This window comes from Nylanderia fulva, unplaced genomic scaffold (assembly GCF_048542155.1).
Source record: "Nylanderia fulva isolate GAGA-0341 unplaced genomic scaffold, ASM4854215v1 Scaffold19, whole genome shotgun sequence".
NCBI lineage: Eukaryota > Metazoa > Arthropoda > Insecta > Hymenoptera > Formicidae > Nylanderia > Nylanderia fulva.
Window position 1 is genome coordinate 2,847,624 of NW_028190161.1, and position 22,291 is coordinate 2,869,914.

General features: G+C 28.6%; 2 protein-coding genes across 5 annotated transcripts in view; one reads left to right on the forward strand and one right to left on the reverse strand.

The window, feature by feature from the left end:
* numb (NUMB endocytic adaptor protein) overlaps positions 1 to 22,291 on the reverse strand; it is a 59,606-nt gene that overhangs the window by 22,337 nt on the left and 14,978 nt on the right. For 2 of the 3 annotated variants that reach the window (XM_029309165.2, XM_085481725.1), the window contains one exon: positions 9,098 to 9,138. The exons of the other annotated variant lie outside the window; for it this stretch is intronic. The gene's annotated coding sequence lies outside the window, so the exon portion shown is untranslated. The remainder of the gene's footprint in view (positions 1 to 9,097; positions 9,139 to 22,291) is intronic. 3 annotated transcript variants of the gene reach the window in all.
* LOC114936129 (uncharacterized) lies at positions 13,165 to 15,116 on the forward strand. 2 transcript variants are annotated; one of them, XM_029309167.2, is made up of 4 exons: positions 13,165 to 13,272; positions 13,557 to 13,886; positions 14,242 to 14,520; positions 14,736 to 15,116. In XM_029309167.2, the coding sequence occupies exons 1-4, from the start codon at positions 13,228 to 13,230 to the stop codon at positions 14,940 to 14,942; spliced, it is 861 nt and encodes a 286-aa protein (XP_029165000.1). In that variant the 5' UTR covers positions 13,165 to 13,227; the 3' UTR covers positions 14,943 to 15,116. The 2 variants fall into 2 exon arrangements, with proteins under 2 accessions (XP_029165000.1, XP_029165001.1); XM_029309168.2 differs by having other exon boundaries at positions 13,166 to 13,272; positions 14,242 to 14,511.

Here is a 22,291-nt window from a genome sequence, read left to right on the forward strand (position 1 = left end):
CACATTTGATGCATCACAAACCGCCATCAAGAGATGCGCCTCCTCGTCGCGACAGGCTCCGAAACGTTCCACGCTGGAGTCGAGCACTTCACTTGCGCTTAGATCGCCAGCGATCAAGCCGACCGGGGGTAATTTTAGTCCGGCACAACTGCCACACTGAATGGATGCCGCGAAAAGGCAGATAGAGAGAGAAAGAAGAGAGAAGTAGGGGAAAACGCGTTACTGCTGCTGATGGATGTCGTGGTGCGCGGATGACATGGCGGCGCGAGATGCTGCAGAGTAAAACCGACCGGTAAAAACGCAACCGCGGATGAATGTGAGAGAGAAGACTATTGCCTCCTCCTATATTTCTCCCGCTCTCCTTCCTCTTTTTTTCTTCCTTTTCTTCTGCCTCTTTTGCCTTTTTTTTTTTAACCAGCAAACTGGTCATGCAACTTGCTCCAGGCTGACGTCACAGATTCTACCTAGAGAAGAGTGGGATTTCGATCAGGCTCTCTTCGTTTCTGGTCCCGGGACTAAGTCCTTCTTCTCCCCGAATACCTTCGCCTCTTCCGTCTCCTTTCAGCCTGCAGCTCGCAGGCAGATACCGCAGAACACCTTTGTGGACAAACAGCGGGAAACCGCGTATTTTACTGCACGCCAGGCTACGATGCAGTTAGCTTTGTCTTGTGTGATGATGCTTCCTTACGCGATCTTTTTCCGTTTGTTATTTATAAACGATGATTGCGTGCGTCCTCAATATGTCTATCATCGCGAACTTCGATCGTATAGTCTTCTTGCTCCCCGCAAATTGCGTTTTTTTTATTCTTCTTGAATTGTAATTGGTGTCGTGTGATCTTCTTCTAAGATACTTCTAATGCGAATTTCTCGTTGCAAATTTTTCGACTGAATAAACGAAAATTTTATCTAGACGATCGGAAACTCATTTGAGACTAGAACTAACTCCGTTAAACTTTCGAGTATCTGGCATTTAAATCCTGCAGTTTGGATCTTTCCTCACGGAGTTCGAGAGATACCGCGTGCGCATTCAATTAAACTGACTTCGCGTTGCCTTAATGCGCTAATTAATAAGGTCACGGCGGAAGAAGACTTCGGTGTATTTTATGGACTCGCTCCCTTGCGAATTCCCTTATCGTGAATCCTTTACAGTTTAATCGATACAATTTCCTACCCATCTAATTGCATAGCTGTAGAGTGCTTCCGACGAGGCAATTGAGGCATCGTTCCAACAACAAACAAGTTGATCTCTTCCGTTAATTTTTTCCTCTTTCTTTTTTTTCGTACGGCTCTTTTGTGCTGCGCTCTACGTCTTCGTGTGTACCGCGAGGTAGGACTTAAACACGATGGTAGCTCGCGATCAAAGTTTTCTCGCGATAGAGCAACATTTGTCGCAAAGTGTATAATGCGATTATCCACAACTTCGTTTAGTGTGGACCAACTGCAGTAATGGAGTGCTGCGCGATGCGAGTTCCCACGTTTTTCCGTTAGCCCCGTCACCGTCACGCTCAGTTACTTCCGGCGACCCCACCGGAACTGGAAAGTACGTTTCGCTCTTCGTAGGATCCAGTCGTCTGACGATTTTTCGGAAAAATCATACTCTTGGAAAAATTGTATTCGTCACTTCTTTCCGTTTCAAATTTATCTAAACGAATAAAACGAAGAAGACAACACAGCACGATGAAATCCGAACACACATCAATGAAAGAGTGTTATTATAAAAAAAAAAAAAAATATTCACGTCGTTTAATAAGTGCTTGATAATTCAGGTAGAGAAGAATTTGTCAGGTAATCCAACGGGCGGTGACGATGCCTACGGCTTTCAAATGAACGCTCAACGCTTTCACGCAATAACGAACACGCCATCTGGACGGGGACTCACAGGCGACACAGGTAGATGATTCAACAGCGTAATCATTTTACGGGGAAAAAATACGTGGAACTTGGACGAGCACTTGTCAATGAAATTCAGATTTGAAAGGAATACACAACCGCACCGTTGCACTTTTGCCGCGGAGAACGACGCGACGCAACATTGCGGACTTTCACCGATATCTGGTACGAGAAGAGTTTGTTCGACGGCATATATTCTCGGGCACAAGCCAGCCTGTTCCACAACGGATACACGGCTACCCTCCCTGAAAGACTCCACAGACGTGAATGCCGAGGGTCCAATGGGCCCAGGTCGCTCTATCCCACTCACTGTCGCTTGCCAGGGACAGACATAGGATTACAAGATCCTTCCTCCATGAAGAAACTTTGTCATAATACTTATTTACGATCGCTTGGCAAATATCTGCAATATTTTATTACAATATACTGAATATATTGCTACGTGGACATTGCCTACATTTGATGAATCTATTTTGATCAAAGTCGTATTTTTATAAGTAATTTTTTTTAATTTCATATTCGATTTCTGTCGGTAGATTTCGATATATTTTTATAGAAAAATTATTGAAAAATATGCTTATTCAAATAGTAAACTGATAAATTTTACAAAATTTTTTTACATGTTATGTTTTGTACATGTATTTATATTTCCTGAATTATAGAATGAAACATTGGGATTAAAACTGATTAAATGTTTCATATAATTTTTGACAACGTATGTGCATAAATATACAGATTGTATTGGCATATTAGCACATTTGAATAAAATTTCAGGAACGTGATAAATTACAAAACACAACCCTGTTCGAAAGCAACCGAATAAAAGTCAGTCCTTCCTCTTCTTTCCAACGAATGAATGCCTTAGCCTGAGTCAGATCCAGGTTGTTTTCTTCTCCCTACCTTACGTATCTCAGGGATATAGCTAGTGACAACGATACCCCGACCATCGACTTTTCGCTCGAGGTTCAATCACGTGAAACCGGTTTTCGTGTGATTACACCTTCCGAGGACGAGCTCGGTTCTCGAGCTGGATCGGAGAGAAATTTACATCGACGCGATCCAGAAATCGCCGTCGCGATCTTTTGCAGTTCACGTTAGGTTACCGAGACCGCGGATATTCAGGGTCAATGCGAGACGGAGAGTCGGGGTGGATATCCAAAGTTTACGGCGATGAGAGAAGCAGCTGCCGCGGCAAATGCTCGTACATCTGCTGAGACACGACCGAGAGAAGTTTATCGCGGAGTTCAACGCGTCTCTCTCCTCTCAGGGTGAACCTCTCGCCCTATAGAATTTGTTTTGGATACTTCACAATTCGATGAAAAATATCGAAGAATTATAACATTTTTCATCGAGAAAAGCCTATCGAATTTATCTCTTTCATATTTGTGACGAATCTTTCTCGTTACGCAAATTAAAATCGAAAATGCATAGAGCAGAAAATGTATTAAATCTCACTTAAGGTCAAAGAACCTTGCAGAGTTTAATGCTACATGGCTACTGATACATGCTACTGATAGAAGATGATATAAAATACTGATAGAAGATGATATAAAATACTGATAGAAGATGATATAAAAGCGACATTAAATAATGGCTGAAAGTCAGTCAAGAATAATTAAATTAATTATATTACGTGAAAATAACAAGAAAAAGTAAATCATTAATTTGACCAAGATTATTTAATATTATTTCACATTTTAAAGCTGATGTATGTGAGACTGAAGATCGTATTCTTGTTAAATTTAAATGAGATTTAAAACAAATTATACATGCGTTAAGATTTAATTAAGTAAGATGTAGGTAACATTTAACGGTACTAAAATTTCTCAATGACATGTTTCCTCTCTCACTTTTTCTCCAAGCAGCTGCGATACATGGATTTATTTTTCGCGTTTAAGGGTGCGACAAAGATGACGAAAGAAACTTAACATCTGCCTTTGCTCTCCTACGTCAGGGTCTTAAATGCAGGAAGTTTGTTCTAGAGGTTTTCTATCTTTAATAAGTATACGACCATATTAAATTTAAAAAATTTTGTTTTTATTTAATTAATCTTAAAGAAGCGGCTAGGTAATTTTGTCACCATGATTAATGATACGAATTTAATTACAGTCGTATGTTAAAAGCTTTTTAAAAAATATAAAAAAGATATATATATAGAAAAAATATAGAAAAGAAATAGCTTTTCAAAAGCTATAAATAGATAAAAGGCGCAGATTCAAGTACGTTTTGTTTTCCAGCAATGTGAAGAGTTTTCAATGGTACAAAAATATAAAAGGTATTTAAATGGCTCAAAGTCCTGAAAAATAAATGTCTCATTCTTCTTACAGTCCTTAAAAATCACAAAACATAAATGTCGGATTCTATTTTTATCAGCAAAAATATATATAACTTTGATCAACATTATTTTTTTTCAACGTGACACATATATGATCATATTGCATAATAATGGCACAAACAATTAAGATAACACTATTTTAACACAGACTGATAGTCGCTCTGTTCCTTTTGTATACGGTAAAAATCTCCGCTTCGAAAAAGGTCGTGAACCACAATAACGCGTTGCCCAGCTGCGATTATTTCGGTCGGATTTTTTTCACATTACGTGCGATACGCATATATGAAAGTTTCACAATACGCCACGTAACGCACACACACTCAAAATATCGGAACGCTATGCGTGAGCACAGGTGTAAAAAATAACGAACGGTAGGTGCACTTGCGTCTGCCAATTGAAGGGTGAGACTCCCAACATACTTCTGTTGAAACCTGCAACTGCGATTGCTATTTCGGTAGCACCCTTTTATCATCTTTCGTGGTTCGAATCTGCGGGCCTCATATTCGACTGTGGCGAGTCAGATTAAAATTGCAAAAGTAATAATATTATAGAACAAATATTAATTTGTCAGTATATACTGATATATGAGGTTCTAATGTATTTTAAACTTTAAAAATACTGAGAATTATATTGGTCTACAATGTCATATTTCACGCTCGTTTTTCATATATCAATTTTTTTTATATTGAATATTAAATTCTCTAGCAAATTTGATGCAAAAACTTTCCCTCAGCAGAGAAGACTTTCGAGAGTATAAATTTTCCAATATTTTTAAGTTGGTAAAACTTGAATATTTATTATATTGAGATGTCTATAAATAAGTATTTCCTTACTATATACATTCATATTATTTTAAAATATTTTAAATACTACTATAATTAATACGAATTTAAAAATGAATGAAAATATTGTCAGATTAAATGTATTTATTTACAAATTATAATTAATGCGCAAGCAAGTTTGAAATATTTATGCAACATAGGCTATGGCGCGGCGTGTTGTTTGCCATTTTCAGATATGAAAATATCCATAAGCGGTTTCGGGAGTATAACATACTATTGCAAAATATGTCTGTGTCAATGGACAGGTATCTGCATCACTTTAACTGCCGGTTCACAACCGAATAAATTTTATCACAAATAAATTCGTTGAATACATCTTGCTACTATAAAATTTTATTCAGTTACAACATATGATATATAAATAGAATAGTCTTTTTTTACAAAGAAATATGTTACTTTTAATGTACTTTAAGATAATATCGTGTTAAAAATCATTGAAATTACATCATTATTAAAATATTGCTAAGGACGCTCTCATATTCATTCAATATCAATTGTGCAAATGTTTCTTCATAAGAAATGATAGCGTTTTGTATAAAAAAAATACGTGTGTTTCTATTCTCTCTCGCACGTGCGTTTACGGATGCGCCATATGGTCGCGACAAAACCACATGCCAGTATATTCCCATGCATATCGAGCTGGCAGGTACCGATACTAAGGCATGTGTTTCGATACACATACCATCTCTCCATTGTCGGAGAGTTTCGGGCGTAATTATCCTACTTCGGCAATTAATTAAAGCGCAGCAAGCTCTCTGGATTCTCAAACGCCTTTCTAAATAGGCACAATATTGCGAACGTCAATTAAAGCTTAAATATTATACACACGCGAAATTGCATAACAATATTTGCTCAAAATGTGGAAAAAAACTTGAAAAATTATTTTTATTTCAATACAGTCAATTATGCATAACTATGTAAAATGATCAAAATAAGATTAATTGCGTCCGTGATTAAAATTTCCTCAACGTAGGCATTAAAGTAATAAGTGAAAATAAATGAATAACTGCGAGTTATTTTAAAATTATGATAGATAAATATTGTGGTTCTTACTTTTTACATTTAATTGTTAGAATTATTTTTGAAGTATAATAGAAATTCTTGTTTGGGGAAAAGTCAAATAACTTTATCAATAGGAATTTAAAAATCAAAGAGGTCAAGTTGTATGTTTTTGCAAGAAATCTGATTAAAATTGAGATTGACGAGGTTAAATGCGATAATACGATTTAAACGAGTGCCTATAGAGAAAGAGAGAGAAAGAGAGAAAAAGTATTAAAATATCCAATTAAAATTTATTCATTACGACATCCGTATGGCATCCGTTAGCATACTGTTAACTAGATGGGAGGGATCATTCGCTGGAATGTTTGACGCGTTTAACGTGTTTGCTAATTGCGATGCAGGAATTGCGTTTGCTTTCCACAACGATTAAATTTTAACAGGTCAGTTTGAAGAAATTAAATCGTTTGATCATAAACGTTGACATTTTCCAACGAACATCGCACGTAATAAACTCAAATCTAAAGATTTTTACTTCACAGAAAAATTATATTTATTGCATATATATTAGCCATAATTTAATAATGATTTAATTTCAATGATAAAATGTCAACACATTATTATCGTAAAAGTATATTAAAAGTAACAATTAATTGTGAAGATATATTAAAAGTAACATATCTTTTTATTAAAAGACTATTCTATTTATACAATATGTTATAACTGAATGAAAATTTTATAGTGAAATATATTCAATAATTTTATTATATACATATATGTATAATTAATAATTTCTATGACGATATTAATTGCGTGAAGCTAGTATATTAATATTTGCTAAAACGCCATATCTATACTATAATCATGTAGAATCTTAATAAAGAAGGTGCTGTTACAGCCAGAGAAATGTCTTATCCGTGTTAATAACACCCTGTAAGTTATACAACAGAGAAACAAGGCCTTATTCATTTTACTTGACGGTTGCCTTTGTTTTGAGCGTGGCTGTCTCACCGGTTAAGAGATTGCGCGCTAATGAGCGCTTTCTTCTCCACCATTACTCATTTCTTACTGCAAATCAACGGCGATTCAGTAAATTAAGCATGACGCAAACGTAGTCTTTTAAGTATTGTCCGATAAGCAGTCTATTTCTAGAATGGACAAAGAAATTCATGTTAATTGACAAATCCCACTATTTTCAATTATCACGAGAGAAGACGGCAGAAATCCAAGTCATTTGATAAGATGTATGAATCGTTCCTATATCTTGCTATACTCTTTGCTTTAAAAGGTGTCATTTCTATTGTGAAACGAAATACGAAAGAAGACGAAGGATCTGTCATGGGAATTCTGAGTCAAGGCCCCATAACCGTCCCTTTCCATCAGTGTGTACGGTTCACACAATAAGTCCCGCTTAATAATGGAGAACCACGAGTAGCATTGTTATTTGTACACGAGAATAGATGAATATACACGCGCTTAATCGCAATGTGAAATCGGGTTATGGCAATTAACGAAGCATAACATTTCGTCATTGACCTCGCGCGCGTCATCAAACGTTGATCGGTTAGATAAATTGATTTTCGAGTTCGTTTCATGAGCGAATGCTTTGTGAACATTCGACAAAGTAACAAATAGCTATTTCAGCAAATAAGTTTCAAAATATTTCAATGTATCTCACATTTCGAATGATGTGTTTCATGTATCGTTGTTCGGATCGCGATGTATCAGCGAAATTTGAGCGGAAATTATTGGACTTATATCGATGATTTATAATGAGTCGACAGTGACTTCATGCTCAACCTATCACCTCAATTAACATAAGAATCGCCGGTAAAATATTTCAACGTTAAATAAATAGAAATGTTTCTTGCAGAATTTTATTCAGAATTCGGAGTTTTTAAATTGGCAAGGAAATACAAATATTTCTAATAAATAAAAAAATAACTGTATATGTGTTACTTTTAAAAAATATAGAATATTATAGTGTATATGTGTGAATGCATTTATAGTATTCTATAATACAATATGCGTGTGACACATATTTCATATACATATAATTAATATATTTTTACATTTCATATATTTGCAAATATTAAGAATTTATACTATTTCTATTATACTATTTTAAGTTTTCCAACTTTTGGATATAGATATTTATTTTATCGTGTATTTGTTTATATCTTTTATTATATAGTCATATAATATATATTTAAAAAATTCGAGCAGAATTTTAATTATTCTAATACTTAAATCTACATCTAAATAAATTTATCGGTCACTGCGTAATGTAAATTATGTATAATGTAAAATCAATATACATTAAGAATCTCTGAATAAATTTAAAATTGATTTTACTTTAATTTAATTGAATGAATGTGCGTCAATTTTCATTGCAAGCTATATGTAGCACATATAGGATATATTTTAATACAATAATATTTATATAATAATTTAATTCGTGGCAAGATAATTACATAGATGATTAAAATAGTATAATTAATAATAGTATAATTAATATTATATTATATATTAATTAATATATTAATATTTTAATAAACAATTTTTTTACAATATTTCATATTAAAATTTAACTATTATATTTTTTAACTTAATTCTTTAAATTTATTTTTTATATTTATTTATATATCTACATATTTTATATGTATTATTATTTTTTAATACTTTTCTTTAGAAAGTATATATAATTGCTATTTATAATTGCCATGATATACAATAGTTCGTTTTATTATTTGTGCATTTAATCTATCTCTATGATTACATGCTCCCAAAATTTTGAACAAAGAACATATCATAAACATCGGGAACATATATGATCGATATTCCAGTGTACAGGAAATGAATCAAAATGTCCGAGCAGATGTGTGGATTTTATTGCTTATTCTATCACTACTCTATTCTGCCATTTATATTTATTTTTAAAGAAAAGAAAACAACATTAAAATTGAAACAAAAATATTAGAAATTAATAATTTTTTAAAGAATGGTTGATAGAAAAACAATTAAAACTCACCGAAAATTTTGTAGATTCCGATCCAACAATTCAGTTTTTGTCTGAAAAAATAGAAATAATGTATGTAAAAATTATGACAAAAGATTTCAAAGATAACTCAGCTGATTTTATTAATACTTTACACACACACACACACACATTAAATAGACAGCACCTGAAATTGTTTCTTAAAAAAATTTTGCATTTGTAAATAAACACAGCTATATTTTTTAAATTATATAATAGAGCAAGTAATAGCTAAAATGGTTTGTTAAGGTTATCATCCTCAATATTTAATATATAATGCTATCATAGAAATAAAGACAGTTTTACGCTGAGTTCGTTTAAATAGCCACCGGAAAAAATTCAATTAGAGAATGGTTCTGTGGTTCCAAATGTATGCAAACCAGCGTGAAATTAATGATCCTTTGATGACAAGGCTTTAGTGAATGATATTTTATCAAACTTTATAGCGTACTTGATGTAGTATAGCAATTAATAGTAATTTATAGTCTTTGTTTTGGAAGAGAAAGAGAGAGAAGAGTCTTGATTTATATTTCGAAATTTGACAATAAAGTAGAAAAGACAAATTAGAAAAGACAATTAAGTTTTTAATTTATTTGTAATAATACTATTTATCATAACAAATGTTTTGTCAAAGTAAAATTAATTGAAAAAAAAAAAAAACATTTCAAACAATTTACTTCATCGATTTAAGACGTTTTCTCGCGAGTAAAAGTAAGAATTTCGCCTCGGACAAACTGCGCAAGACGTTCTGCGAGAAAATTGGAGTTGCATCTCCCATGATACTGTTTCGGAAGAAGAAAGAAAAATATATTCTCATTTGGATTGACTCGATGTCGCGACTCCCAGGCGAGAAGACTCGTCGTCGATTCGTTACAAAGGAATCCCCGTGCTACTTGAACGTCTACGCGCCCCATAAAAATGTGCACGGCACTTTATATCGAGCGAGACCGTTCCCACGACACCCCGTGCGCCTTTCCTATGGGAATATTTTATAGGGGTGAACTCGTACGTATATGAACGCGAACGCGTGCGTAAGCGTACGTGTACATGTATACGTATCATATACGGCACACATATATTACACATGCGTGTGCGTCTCGCGAGGCTGGTTCTAACGGCAATCAGCGTGCTCGCATTTTCATTGGTATGGTATACTGATCCTGATGTTATGTTTCACTTTCGATTCCAGCGCAACTCTGGCTAATTAAACGCAAACATCACAAATTCAATTGAAATTCAAAGTGCGAGAAAAGCGCGAAGCTTAACTGAGCCTACATCTTTTAATTCATCAGTTATTTATCATCTGATTTATTTATCACCAATAAATAATTATTCTCATTCTTGATTGATGCAGAAATTAAATGCAGTTTCAAAAATGCATGAAAAGCAAGACAAAAATAAAAATTTTTTATGTAAATTGAATTAAATTGACAATGAGAATAACTAAGAAATATTTTTGGGCAAAATGCAATAAGGATAAGGATTAGATTTATAGATACAAAAGGGTTATACCAACTATAAAGATTTCTCGTATTTCTTTCACATACTGTGGCCTAGCATTTCAAATATCTCAGATTTCTGCCAGATGGTTTCTCAAATATATCCATCAATTCTTCTATAAAATTAAACAATTTAGCATTACTTAAACGATAAAATAATCAGAGAAAAATATATGTTTTCTTATAAAAAGTATGTTTTTGCAAAATTTTTCAATTTATCGCATTGAAGAGCTACAGTTTCGTTCTCGTAAGAATTCTATTTAAAGTATAAGTTTCATTTAAAAATTCGTGTTTTAAAAAAAATTTGGTATGATATTTTCAATATGTATATAAATATAATAATAATTCATAGTAAAAAAATATTAAATTTATAATGACAAATATATAATTGTGTAACTATCTCATTAACACATATTTAATTATCAATGAAAATAAACTTTATTTAATGCAAATTCCGCATTATTTATTCGATATCATCGAATGTTACAAAAAATACGAAAAATATGGAATTTATCCAATATTTAAATTGTAATATTTAAACATTTTTTCTCTGTTTTTCTTCTTTCAATATTTAAGTGTATAAAATTGTGAATTAAAATAATCGCCCATAGATGCGAAAGAAAAAGAGATAAAGTGAAAATATAAGAGAAAATAGAATGTTGAAATAAAGAGCCAGCAAAAGGATGCAAGATTGAAAGCGTGAGATTAGTTCTTTAGCATCATACATAATGAAAGAAAATGGTATTCACATTGGTTGATTAAGAAAAAAATATTATTGAATACCTTAGCGTACGTAAATATATAAGAAATATAAGAAAACACTAGGTTGCAAATTGTTAATCTTGCAAGATACGTTGCATTCATTATTATTTATAGTGTGTGTATTATAAATTATAAAAAGCAATTCATTAAAATGTAAGAAAATATCTTTAGCCCAAGCTGTCAATTTTGTAAAATAATATATACTATTTTAAAACAGTCGATGATTATAAACGATTTATACAGTTTTATCACTGCAGAAATTAAAAGAGTACTGCATACATTTCGTGTACATACGAGAGTATGTTTATGATATTATTAAAAATGGTCAGATATGCAAATCACAAATTATTAATACAAATCATAATAAAATATAGTCATACGACCGATCTTGAACGATGAAACAAAAAATTGTCATGCGGACATTACAATTCACTATTAGTGTGTTTAATTTTATAAATATTTTATAGAATAATAGATATTTTATAGTACAGTAACATATTTATTATTTATTACAATTTATTATAATGTAATAAATAATAAATATTCGTTCTATTAAAAATTAAAAACAATTGTTTAAATATGTAAAAATGCATCATAGAGAAAAGAGATTAATGCTTCTACAATATTAATGGAGAAGCAGAGAAAAGTTTCGATTTGTATTATAATTTAATTTTTGCGCATAAGTCTTAATTTTATATAATAATATAAAAACGTTCTGATTTGCTTGAACTTAATAGTGAATGAATTTTTTTAATATAATAATTTTTCTGTCTATTTTGAAGTCGAGAGTTATAATATATTAAACTCATTAACATACATTAAAAAATAAAATGTCAGCTTATCATTTTATTACTAATATATTATTATATATTATTTAAAATTTATTTCTATAATTATTCATATAATTCCAATGCGCAGTTTCTAACAACCAAGAAAAGTAATCAAAGTAACAATAAAATTATAAAGCTATGATAGAGAAAATTTTATATCTTTTTATTTTAAAACAAAGCAGTATAAAGGGTAACAATGTATAGATATTGTTAACAGAAATATATTTTCTTGTATTAAGATTAAAAGTGATTTAATATCAAAATACAAAAATGAGATCAGAAAGAAAAATCATGACTTTATTCTCTGCACTTCCGGACGATAATGTCCGCATTTAACTGGTGAAATCAATACTCGCTGTGATATGTAAAAGCTGCTGACAAGCGTAAAAACAAAATATTACTGTATATAAAGTATTATCTGACTTACATAAAAATTGTAATATTAGACTGTAACTGTTAGTAAAATAATTTTTCTTTTTTTTTTAAATAGAATAATAATATTTAAAATATTATTTATTTGATAAAATTATTGAGCACATAATATTTTCTGTGTTTTCTGTGTTTAAAACTTTCTTTAAAAATTTATTGCATTTATTATTGCACAGAAATAGATTCTATTATAATAAATTATATATTTAATGTATTTGGTTAGAAAAAAAATATATGTATATGTATATATATATATATATATATATATATATATATATATATATTATATGTAAAACGCAAAAGATTATCATTAGTAAAATGACGAAACGACAAACATATCCAATACATCATTAAAGTAAAAAGTATGACGTCTTTTCATGTAATATATTTTTTTGTGCGTTGCAAATCATTTTTTATTTAAGCTAATTAGAACAACTGCATAGTAATATGAATGTTCAAAGTTTGACAAGTTAATTTGCATGTCTAAATGATATCTCTTACAGAGGTTGGAGGTGGATACCATATATATAAACTCGTGAGTTTTAGTTTGAAAAATTATTATTATAGAAAAGTTGTGAAGTACAGTACATCAGAATCAACAACAATGTTGAAGCTTATCGCTATAAGTTGCGTCATCGTGGTTGCTTCCGTAAGTATGACAATTTTTAAATTTAAAATAATTGTTTGTATCATAAAAATTAAAAAGCAATTAATATAAAATTGAATATATAACATTTTTAGTAAAAATTACAGATATTTTGATATTTTTATCGCTTTATTCTTTTTCTATGTTACAATTTATATATTAAAAATGGTAATAGCCCCGATTAAAAATAATTACATGTATATATTCGTCATATTTCATTAAAAAAACTAATATATTTATAATACATTATTAATATATTCATAATATGTATATTTGTTTAATTTCAGCTCAACTTTCAAAAAGTAAAAGGTTTTAATTTGGTACCTTCCATACCGAATGTTATAAAGAATCCCATACCGAATATAAAGAATCCCATACCGAATATTATAGAAAATCCTATATCGAATATTATAAAGAATCCCATACCAAATATTATAGAAAATCCTATATCTAATATTATAAATAATCCCATATCGAAGATTATAGAAGATCCTTTATCGAATATTATAAAGAATCCTATAGCGGATATACAGAATCTCATACCAAATATATCTTCAATTAATCCTCTAAAAATAGGAGGAAATGACATCTCAAATATTATAAAGAATATATCAAAGGTAAACATAAGTTTTAATATAACTACCGTAATGTCATATAACTTAATAAAGTTAATAGAATAAATTTGCATTTTTTTCTAAAAAAATATATTATTATTTTTCAAAAAAATATATATTTTTCAAGTTTATTTAATCACTAATACTTTACATCAAGTTTTACACATTTGTTTTATGCATATTTTGATTTATCTATTTCGGAGTATAATGTCCTTTTTTTAGTTTTTTCTGTTTATTCTCCTTTCATTATATTTAAGACGAATTAAATTTTATGGGAAGGAGAAGAGCTTTTTTTCTCATATAATGACACTTTACAAATGTAAATTATTAATTTCTTTAAAAATATTTATTGTGACAGCTCGGTGGGGACAGTATTTTAGGAAAAATTCTGAATGCCAGAGCTACATGTGTTAGAGCCTTTACAGAGGGATATGAGATTTTCACTCAATTATCATCGATTTTTAATACCTGCGTAATAAAGCAAATAAAGAAAATACCTTCGCCCACAGCAAACATAAAAAAATTGTCCAATCTGGCAAGTGATGTGCAGGAAATTCTGACGAAAGATGTGCATGATACGTTACAATGTTTGCAGCAATCCCCTGTCAACATAGTTTCATGCCTTAATGTAATGAACGTAAATATATATTTAAAAATTAATTTTTATTTTTACTATTTTAAATATTAAAGTCTTTTTATAATAATGTAAAATTTTTAAACTATTTAACTATGTAATTAAAACTATTAAAATGTAATTGTATTTTAAGTTACAAATTTTCTGCAATTGATGGAATTATGATCGTTAGCAAACTTTTTGAAAAAATCTCTAATGTACTTATTCATTTTTTTCAGATCCCGAAACACTTATATGACCCTAAACTACTTAGCGATGTGATATCTGAGGTCCTTTCGATTTTCCCTTTCAATTTGATCAAATATATCCCAGATATGATATCATGTGGTGAAAAACTGGTTGTTGAGCTTATAAACATACCAAAGCTTTTTAAATTTCTGATCGACGCGGGACTTTGTGTTCACAGAGTTAGAAGTCTTATATAATTATAAATTATTCGTCGATTAATATGACCAGTTACTCTATATTACTACTATATGTACTATTGATTTATATTATTATGAATGTATAAGTAAGTTTTTTTCACACTATATAAAGCGCTATAATTATGCACATACCTTCAAAAATGTAAAAGTAAATAAATAAAAGCAATAATAAAATATTGTTATAACTATTTATCTTTTCAATAAAAGACAGATTTGAGGAATTCATAAAAATAAATATAAAATTGTAATGAATATAAATCTAACAAAAAATTCATAAATTTTATTATTCATATGTCTTATTAATATTTAATATAATATAGATTTTAAAAGAGTATTTTTTTTGTTAAAAAATCAAGCTTAAATAAAAAGATGTAAAAGTTCGTTCGATTGTGAAAAGTAATAAGACTGCGCAATTAATTTAAAAAATGGAATTGTCTTAGATGTAATCAATAAATGCAAATAACATATATAAGCATGAGAGAGAGAGAGAGAGAGCAAAAGTGAAAAAATGAGAAAGTTTGATGGAATAAAAAAGAAACTAAAAAAAAATAATGCTAATGAGAAAGAATAAATGAGAAAAATCTAAGAATGAAAACTATTATCTGTAAGTTTAAACATAAATTTATGACAAAATCAGTCTGATGGGAGCGACATATATAAAATCGTCGATTATGAGAGAAGCGATGAAGAACCGATCAATGTCACCATTGAACCACAACGCTTACATTGTTTTCGTTACAGAAGACTACACAATAATCAGACAGTGGAAGAAGCGTTATATGTGCTCATGTTAACCGTATTCACGTTAATCGAAAAGTATCATCTCGCATTGTTTTGTTATAATGTATTCTTTGTCAAATAACAATAGTTTTTTTTTATATATAACGATTCTGTCACGTTGCATTTGTGAAATCACGAACGATCGCATATTGGATCAGATGAATCAGAGATCACTGCTCCCAGCTCTACGCGATTACTCATTGTTAACTGAGTAATCGTGTTAATTATAATAACATTACTCACAACGTATATACAAAAAAATGATATATACTTAATGCAAATGCAATTTCATGACACATATGTATAATCGGTGACTGCAAGAAAGCGTAAAATATTGTCAAAAAAAAAAATCTTAAAATTGAAATATCACAAAGACGTGTACAATAATTGTACATTAATTTATTTTAGCAGGTATGTATTATTACGATAAAATATTATTTCAGATTATTTCAGATTAGTATTAGAGATTCATTTTTGAATTTTATATATGTTTGATTTTTTTTATAATGTGCACACAATGCGCCTGTGTATATGATATAATAATCGATTATGTTACTAGTCATAACAAATGATTATGGTAATATATTTTATCTGTTATTTAAATTTGCATTAAGCAATAAATTGAAGTATTGAATAAAATTCGACACACGCAACAAAGCTTTTCTGTTCTATTAATAAACAGGCTTTTTATAATATTATTATAATAATTATTCGGAAATATATCTAAAATTAAAAATAGAAGTTGAGCATAAAAATGTATCCGCTCATTGTTTAAATAAAATTAATATATTTGTTTTTTTTAATAAAATTTCTTTTAAATTCACGTTTGCAATATGTTCTTTCAATTATAGGAATAAACAATAAGAAATTCTTATAAAACAACGTAACAAGGTGGTCGCAGTTTACTCGGTACAAAGCGTTTTGTCAACAAACATGTCGCAAGAATTGATAATGTAAAGTAAAATGCCTGAATAAAATTTATCAATCTTTTGTTCCAGTCGTATCTTCATTGACAACGCCTGACTAAGATCAAACCTATCTACACTGCGTATAGAATGAATATTTGCGCCTACGTATAATACTTTGTCTGTTTATAAATGGTTTTATAATAAATAGATATTGCTAATCTATCATTTCTTTTATGTAAAATATAAAATTTAATTATTATGTATGATGTAAAAAATATTCTTTATTTGAAAGCAAATAAAGCTTTTCCATTTTTTTCTTTAGATATTGTAACATATCACAAAATAAATCCCTCTCTCTCTCTTTAACATAATTATTTATTTTAATTAAAAATTTTTAACATTTTTTTATCTAATATAAGAATATTATAATTTATTTGAAATAGCTGTAAATATTTGTTAATAATAACCAAATATTAAATCTATTTTTATTGAAAATAGATTTAAAATTTAAAAATTTGTTGTAGATAAAAACTAATAAAAATGACTTCTTTGAATGATTTTGAACTAAAATTGTTAAACGAGTATTTAGGCGTCTACGCAGAAATTTGTGCGCATATATATAAACATCTCGTTAAACGGAACTCTTCCGAGCCTTGTTTATTAACAAATAAATTTTTTTCTGTCGTAAATAATCTAAAAGTAAGTAACCATATTCATAATGTTTGGCACTAAACACAGGAACAACTGTAATAATACTAAAGAAATGTTTTGTAATTACAACAAAGATCATCTTTTCAACAAAGCGTACTTAAACATTTTTTATTCAGAATCTATAAATAACTTATTTTCTTCAATTGATAAAACAATAAATCATATAACTGTGTTTTACATTAAATTTTTTATTTTTATTGCTGCAGATTTTATATAATCTATTTGATCTGAATGTTTTATGTTACCTATTATTCGAGTAACAATAATAAAAATTTGATATAAAATTGAAAGAATAAATACTGCAGCAAAGAAAAATAAACGCAAAATATTTTTAAAATAATTTTTCTCTTCTTTCTTTTTTTTAAAATAATGTTTTTTTCAGAATAACATAACCTTGATTGAAAAAAAAACAAAATTTCATAAAAAATTCAATTTTTGAAAAAATTGTAAGAAGAATCGTATCAAGATGAGATTCTATCTTTCTAATAAAAATTTATTTTTAGAGATGTTATAAATTCTTTGAGGTTGTAATAAAATGTATCCAGCACGATTCGAAGAAAGTACATATGTATGTAGAGGATATGTTCATATAAGAAAATCACTGATAACACAGGCACGAGAAAGTTACATGTAATACCGTTTTTTTTACGAGTTTGGTTGCGCAATTTTTTTCTCAAAATAAAATGATGGAATACCTATTACGTTTTTTATGTAAAAATATTAGTGTGCGTTCAAATGGAAAGCAATAAAAAAAGTATCTTTGGATTACAATGTACATATCAATTGCTTATTAATAATACATTTATTTCTTGAGATTTACGAGTTTGGAAGGCATGCAATATTAAATTTTAATTTCATATTTTCGAACAAAACGTCATATCTTCTAGTCATTAATTTCAATTCGAATATTCCACAGCATCAGGATGAGAGGCTGTCATTCTCAAGTTTTTTGATTATTAACAGAGTGTCACGGGAATAGAATAGACTGACTCTGATCGAACAGCATTATGTCACGTTTAATTAATAAAATATTGTCGTTATTAATCTTGTATTTTAATTTGTCAACCGAACATAAATTTGACATTTGTAAAGTTTGTATACAATTGAAATTTGTTTAAAACATGTATTTTGAAATTTATTTGATTGAAATCTGTCGTGGAATTAGTTGATAAACTATATTTTATATATTAAATTGCCCTAAAATATAAACGTATTATATTTAATAGAAATAGCTGTTGCAAATAATGGATAAAATTTTCCGCATAATTATTGAATGCCAAGCAGATCATAACTTTGTTATGACGCTAATTTTCGCGTTGTTCTCTTGTTGCAATATACACATAATAAAGTGCGTCATGTGAGATCGGGAGTGCCGTAATGTAAAGTACAGCGCGTTTGTCTCTTGTTGATCAGTGTGCTCATAATTAATGTGTTTTCGCAAATGAATATCATGTGAGTGCTACGAAAAAACAGCAAAGGATGAACAAAGAAGTAAGTATTAGATATCAGCAAAGCAATCGTGAGATAAATAATAAGTTATAACTTACTTAACTTTTTAACGAAATTAATTATGTATTTCTGTGATTTATTTTATATTTTTGTGTAATATAATACATATAAAATATAAAATATTATGTAAATATCTTCAATATAAAGATTATAAATTCTTTTATAAATATATAAATACAATTAAGAAAAAGCCTTGAGATAGTCTTAGTATTCTTTTATAAAGTTCACACATTTTGTTGAATTTTGAAAAATAATGAAAACTGAATCTACTCGAAAAAATTATTGTCTTATTTTTTTAATAATCATAAACATGATTATATGTGTATTGCTATAAAATCTAAAATAGAAAATAATTTGTTTACAAGCGTAATAAAGCAAGAATCTCTATTAAAAATATAGTGGTTTACACATTGAACATTTATCTATTTAACAATATTTAAAATTACTGTTGCACGAAATATTACATGACGGAATTATCGCATTATCGACGCGATATATTGTATTTTGGATAATACATTTATCCGATACTCTTTTCGGCACTCTCGATACTACACATTTACTTGAAAGCGATTTTCGCCTAACTTAATTTCTTGGTAATTAAATCAATACTTTAATGATGCCTGGGGCTACAATCGCGTGACGTAACTGTCTCACATGACACACATTTTGATTTTTATATGTAACACCTATTTTTTTAGATACTATAATTTTTCTATTAAATATCTATATATAAGATGAGTGAAAAAATTTTCATTTTTGTACAATAATTTTTTTTGAAAAATTAATAATTTTAGAATTACTTTAATTTGATTACATTTCTATTTTTCAGATATACGTTGTGCATTACTACTCAATTGTTGCTTCATCGTACTGGTAAGCCCTTAATTATTTTTTATTTTAATCTCGTGGTAATGAAAATATAAATATATAATATCAGATATATATTCAGTAGAAAAAAATAAAATGTTATTTTAAAATATCTGTATATTTATATAAAATTATTTTAATATCTGAATTTATTACTTATTTCTATAATTATTATTGTACTTCAAACAAATTTAATTTAAATAAATAAAAATATATATATAGATTCATTACCTCGAAATAATTTGTCAAGGGTCAAATGAATTTCGTATGTTCCATAATAATATTTTGCATATATGTACGAAATTAATAATTTCTGGCGTTTTGTGTTACAAAATGTATTATAAATATTATGGTGCTCTTTGAAGCATTAAGAGATTAACACCTATAACAAAAAAATATATTTTTTCTATTGAATTTTGTTTAAAGAAATTGATGATTAACTAACAATTATTATGAAAAATAATATAATACAACAAATATTTTTATATAAAATTAAAATTAAAAGAAAAATAGAAAAACTATATTTATAATTTGAAAACTAATGTATATTAGTTTTGACAACTTGAATATGAACCACTTATATATCTATTGGATCTATTTTCTTCTTGTACTTGCCGACCAATTCACCGTAACACGCGCGGTACGTATTGATTTTCGGAGCGGGTGGATGCTGTGAGATTGTCGAGGAAGGAGAACATATAGTAGGGCAACTCTTACTTATGATATTTTTTTTCTGCCATTTTCTCATCTTGTCATAGTATTCTTTGATCATAATACAAGACACGCGTTTTTGCTCGATCGTTGATGAAACTCAGAAGATCCCAGATATGCGTGGTTCTTCTTATGCTATATTGTTCTATGTAATAAAGGAATTCTCATCTTTTCTAGGAATTATCTAGCAAATTTTTTTATTCTCTAATTTTTATATAATATAATTCTGAATTTTAATATTTTTTATTTTATTTTATATATTTATATTTTTTGAAAAGTATTAAATAAACGATATTTTGAAATATTATGTTTAATGTAATGTTTCTCTATGAATAAATGTATGATGTATTAATTGAAATAAATCATGCAATACAGAAAAAAAGGATATGTATCCTTTTTAAAATATTGTAAAAAATTATTACAATTGCCAATTGTATTTATGTATTTAGAATACATAAAACGATTTTCTCTAACTATCGATTCTCTAACTATGAATATACTAAAACTATAAATTAAGACCTTTGAATGGCTATACCTGTATAAATGGAAATTCAATTGCTATTCGAGAAACGATTTGCTTCTGTCGGAATAAGTCATTAATCTTCTTGTTCTTGACAATTCTCTAACGCCATTTTCACTCGTATGTATATACTATATATGTATAATGAACAATTTCTATTTAATAAGAATGTCGCATAAAAAATCGTTAAAATAATTTTGCAAAACATACACACATCAATAATTTAATAAAATAATTTACAATACAAAGAATTAAAAATTTATTATACTTTTCTCATTTAATGATCTTTATTTATGTAATTAAATGGGTCAATAGATTGCATGAAGCGAGCGTGTAAGTTGTTAAGTTTTTTTATCAGTTTTATGCCGGCTCCACAATCATATCTTGTGGTTTGCAAGCATTTTTGCGGTTTTATTCTCGTTCACGACAGTTCCTGGTAATACTATAAAACCGTCGTATATACACAGAATATATGAGATACTTTGTTTTAATATTCATCGCAGGGCATATGCGCATTAACTAAATAAAACAAAATTAAAATATTATATTTCATAGTAATCTATAATCATAATTTTATTATTTGTGCATTTAATTATGAATTAAACATAATTATTTCTAAATTAAATCTGAAAAAAACATTATAAATTTCTTCAAACTATACATGCGTAAATTATGAATAATATCAATAAATTCAATTTTATTTCAAAGTGATCGACATATTTTATTTTTTGACGATTGAAACTTTTTCATTTAATTTTTTGAAATACAATTATATTCGAAGATACTACATATTATCTATTTAATTATTTAGAATCAATTTATCACTCATACACATTTTAATAGCAGAATTCGGTAATAGAAAAAAATAATTGTGAGATAATGTAATCCACTAACAGATCCTGACATTTATTATAATTTATTTATAATAAATATAATTTATTTATCTTTTAATCGAAAGAGCACGAAATACAATAATAGTAAATAAATCCTTACGAATAATTTAAACAACAAAGACCCGATTATAATATCAGCCATTTATTAATAATACATTTATTTCGTGAGATTTATATATATGTTCGCAAAATGTAATACTACAATACTGAATCTTAATTTTCTAATATGTTTCTTAATCAATCGTTAATTCGACTCGAATAGTATCGTGCTGAATTCAAATAAGGTTGTCAACATTATTTTTTAATTTTTCAATCTTTTTAACAAATTATTCGCGTGGACAAGATGAATTAACTCCAATCGAATGATATCACAACGCGTTTGAATTAACAGTTATTAATTCTGTATTTTAATATTTTTGTTATTAATTTCGGATTTTAATATTTGTCAAT

Excerpts from the sequence above, each read along its gene's own strand:
- LOC114936129 (XM_029309167.2), top strand. The coding sequence starts at position 13,228 with ATGTTGAAGCTTATCGCTATAAGTTGCGTCATCGTGGTTGCTTCC. Across the intron at positions 13,887-14,241 it reads TTATAAAGAATATATCAAAG|CTCGGTGGGGACAGTATTTT; the intron begins GTAAACATAAGT and ends TTATTGTGACAG. Across the intron at positions 14,521-14,735 it reads CATGCCTTAATGTAATGAAC|ATCCCGAAACACTTATATGA; the intron begins GTAAATATATAT and ends CATTTTTTTCAG.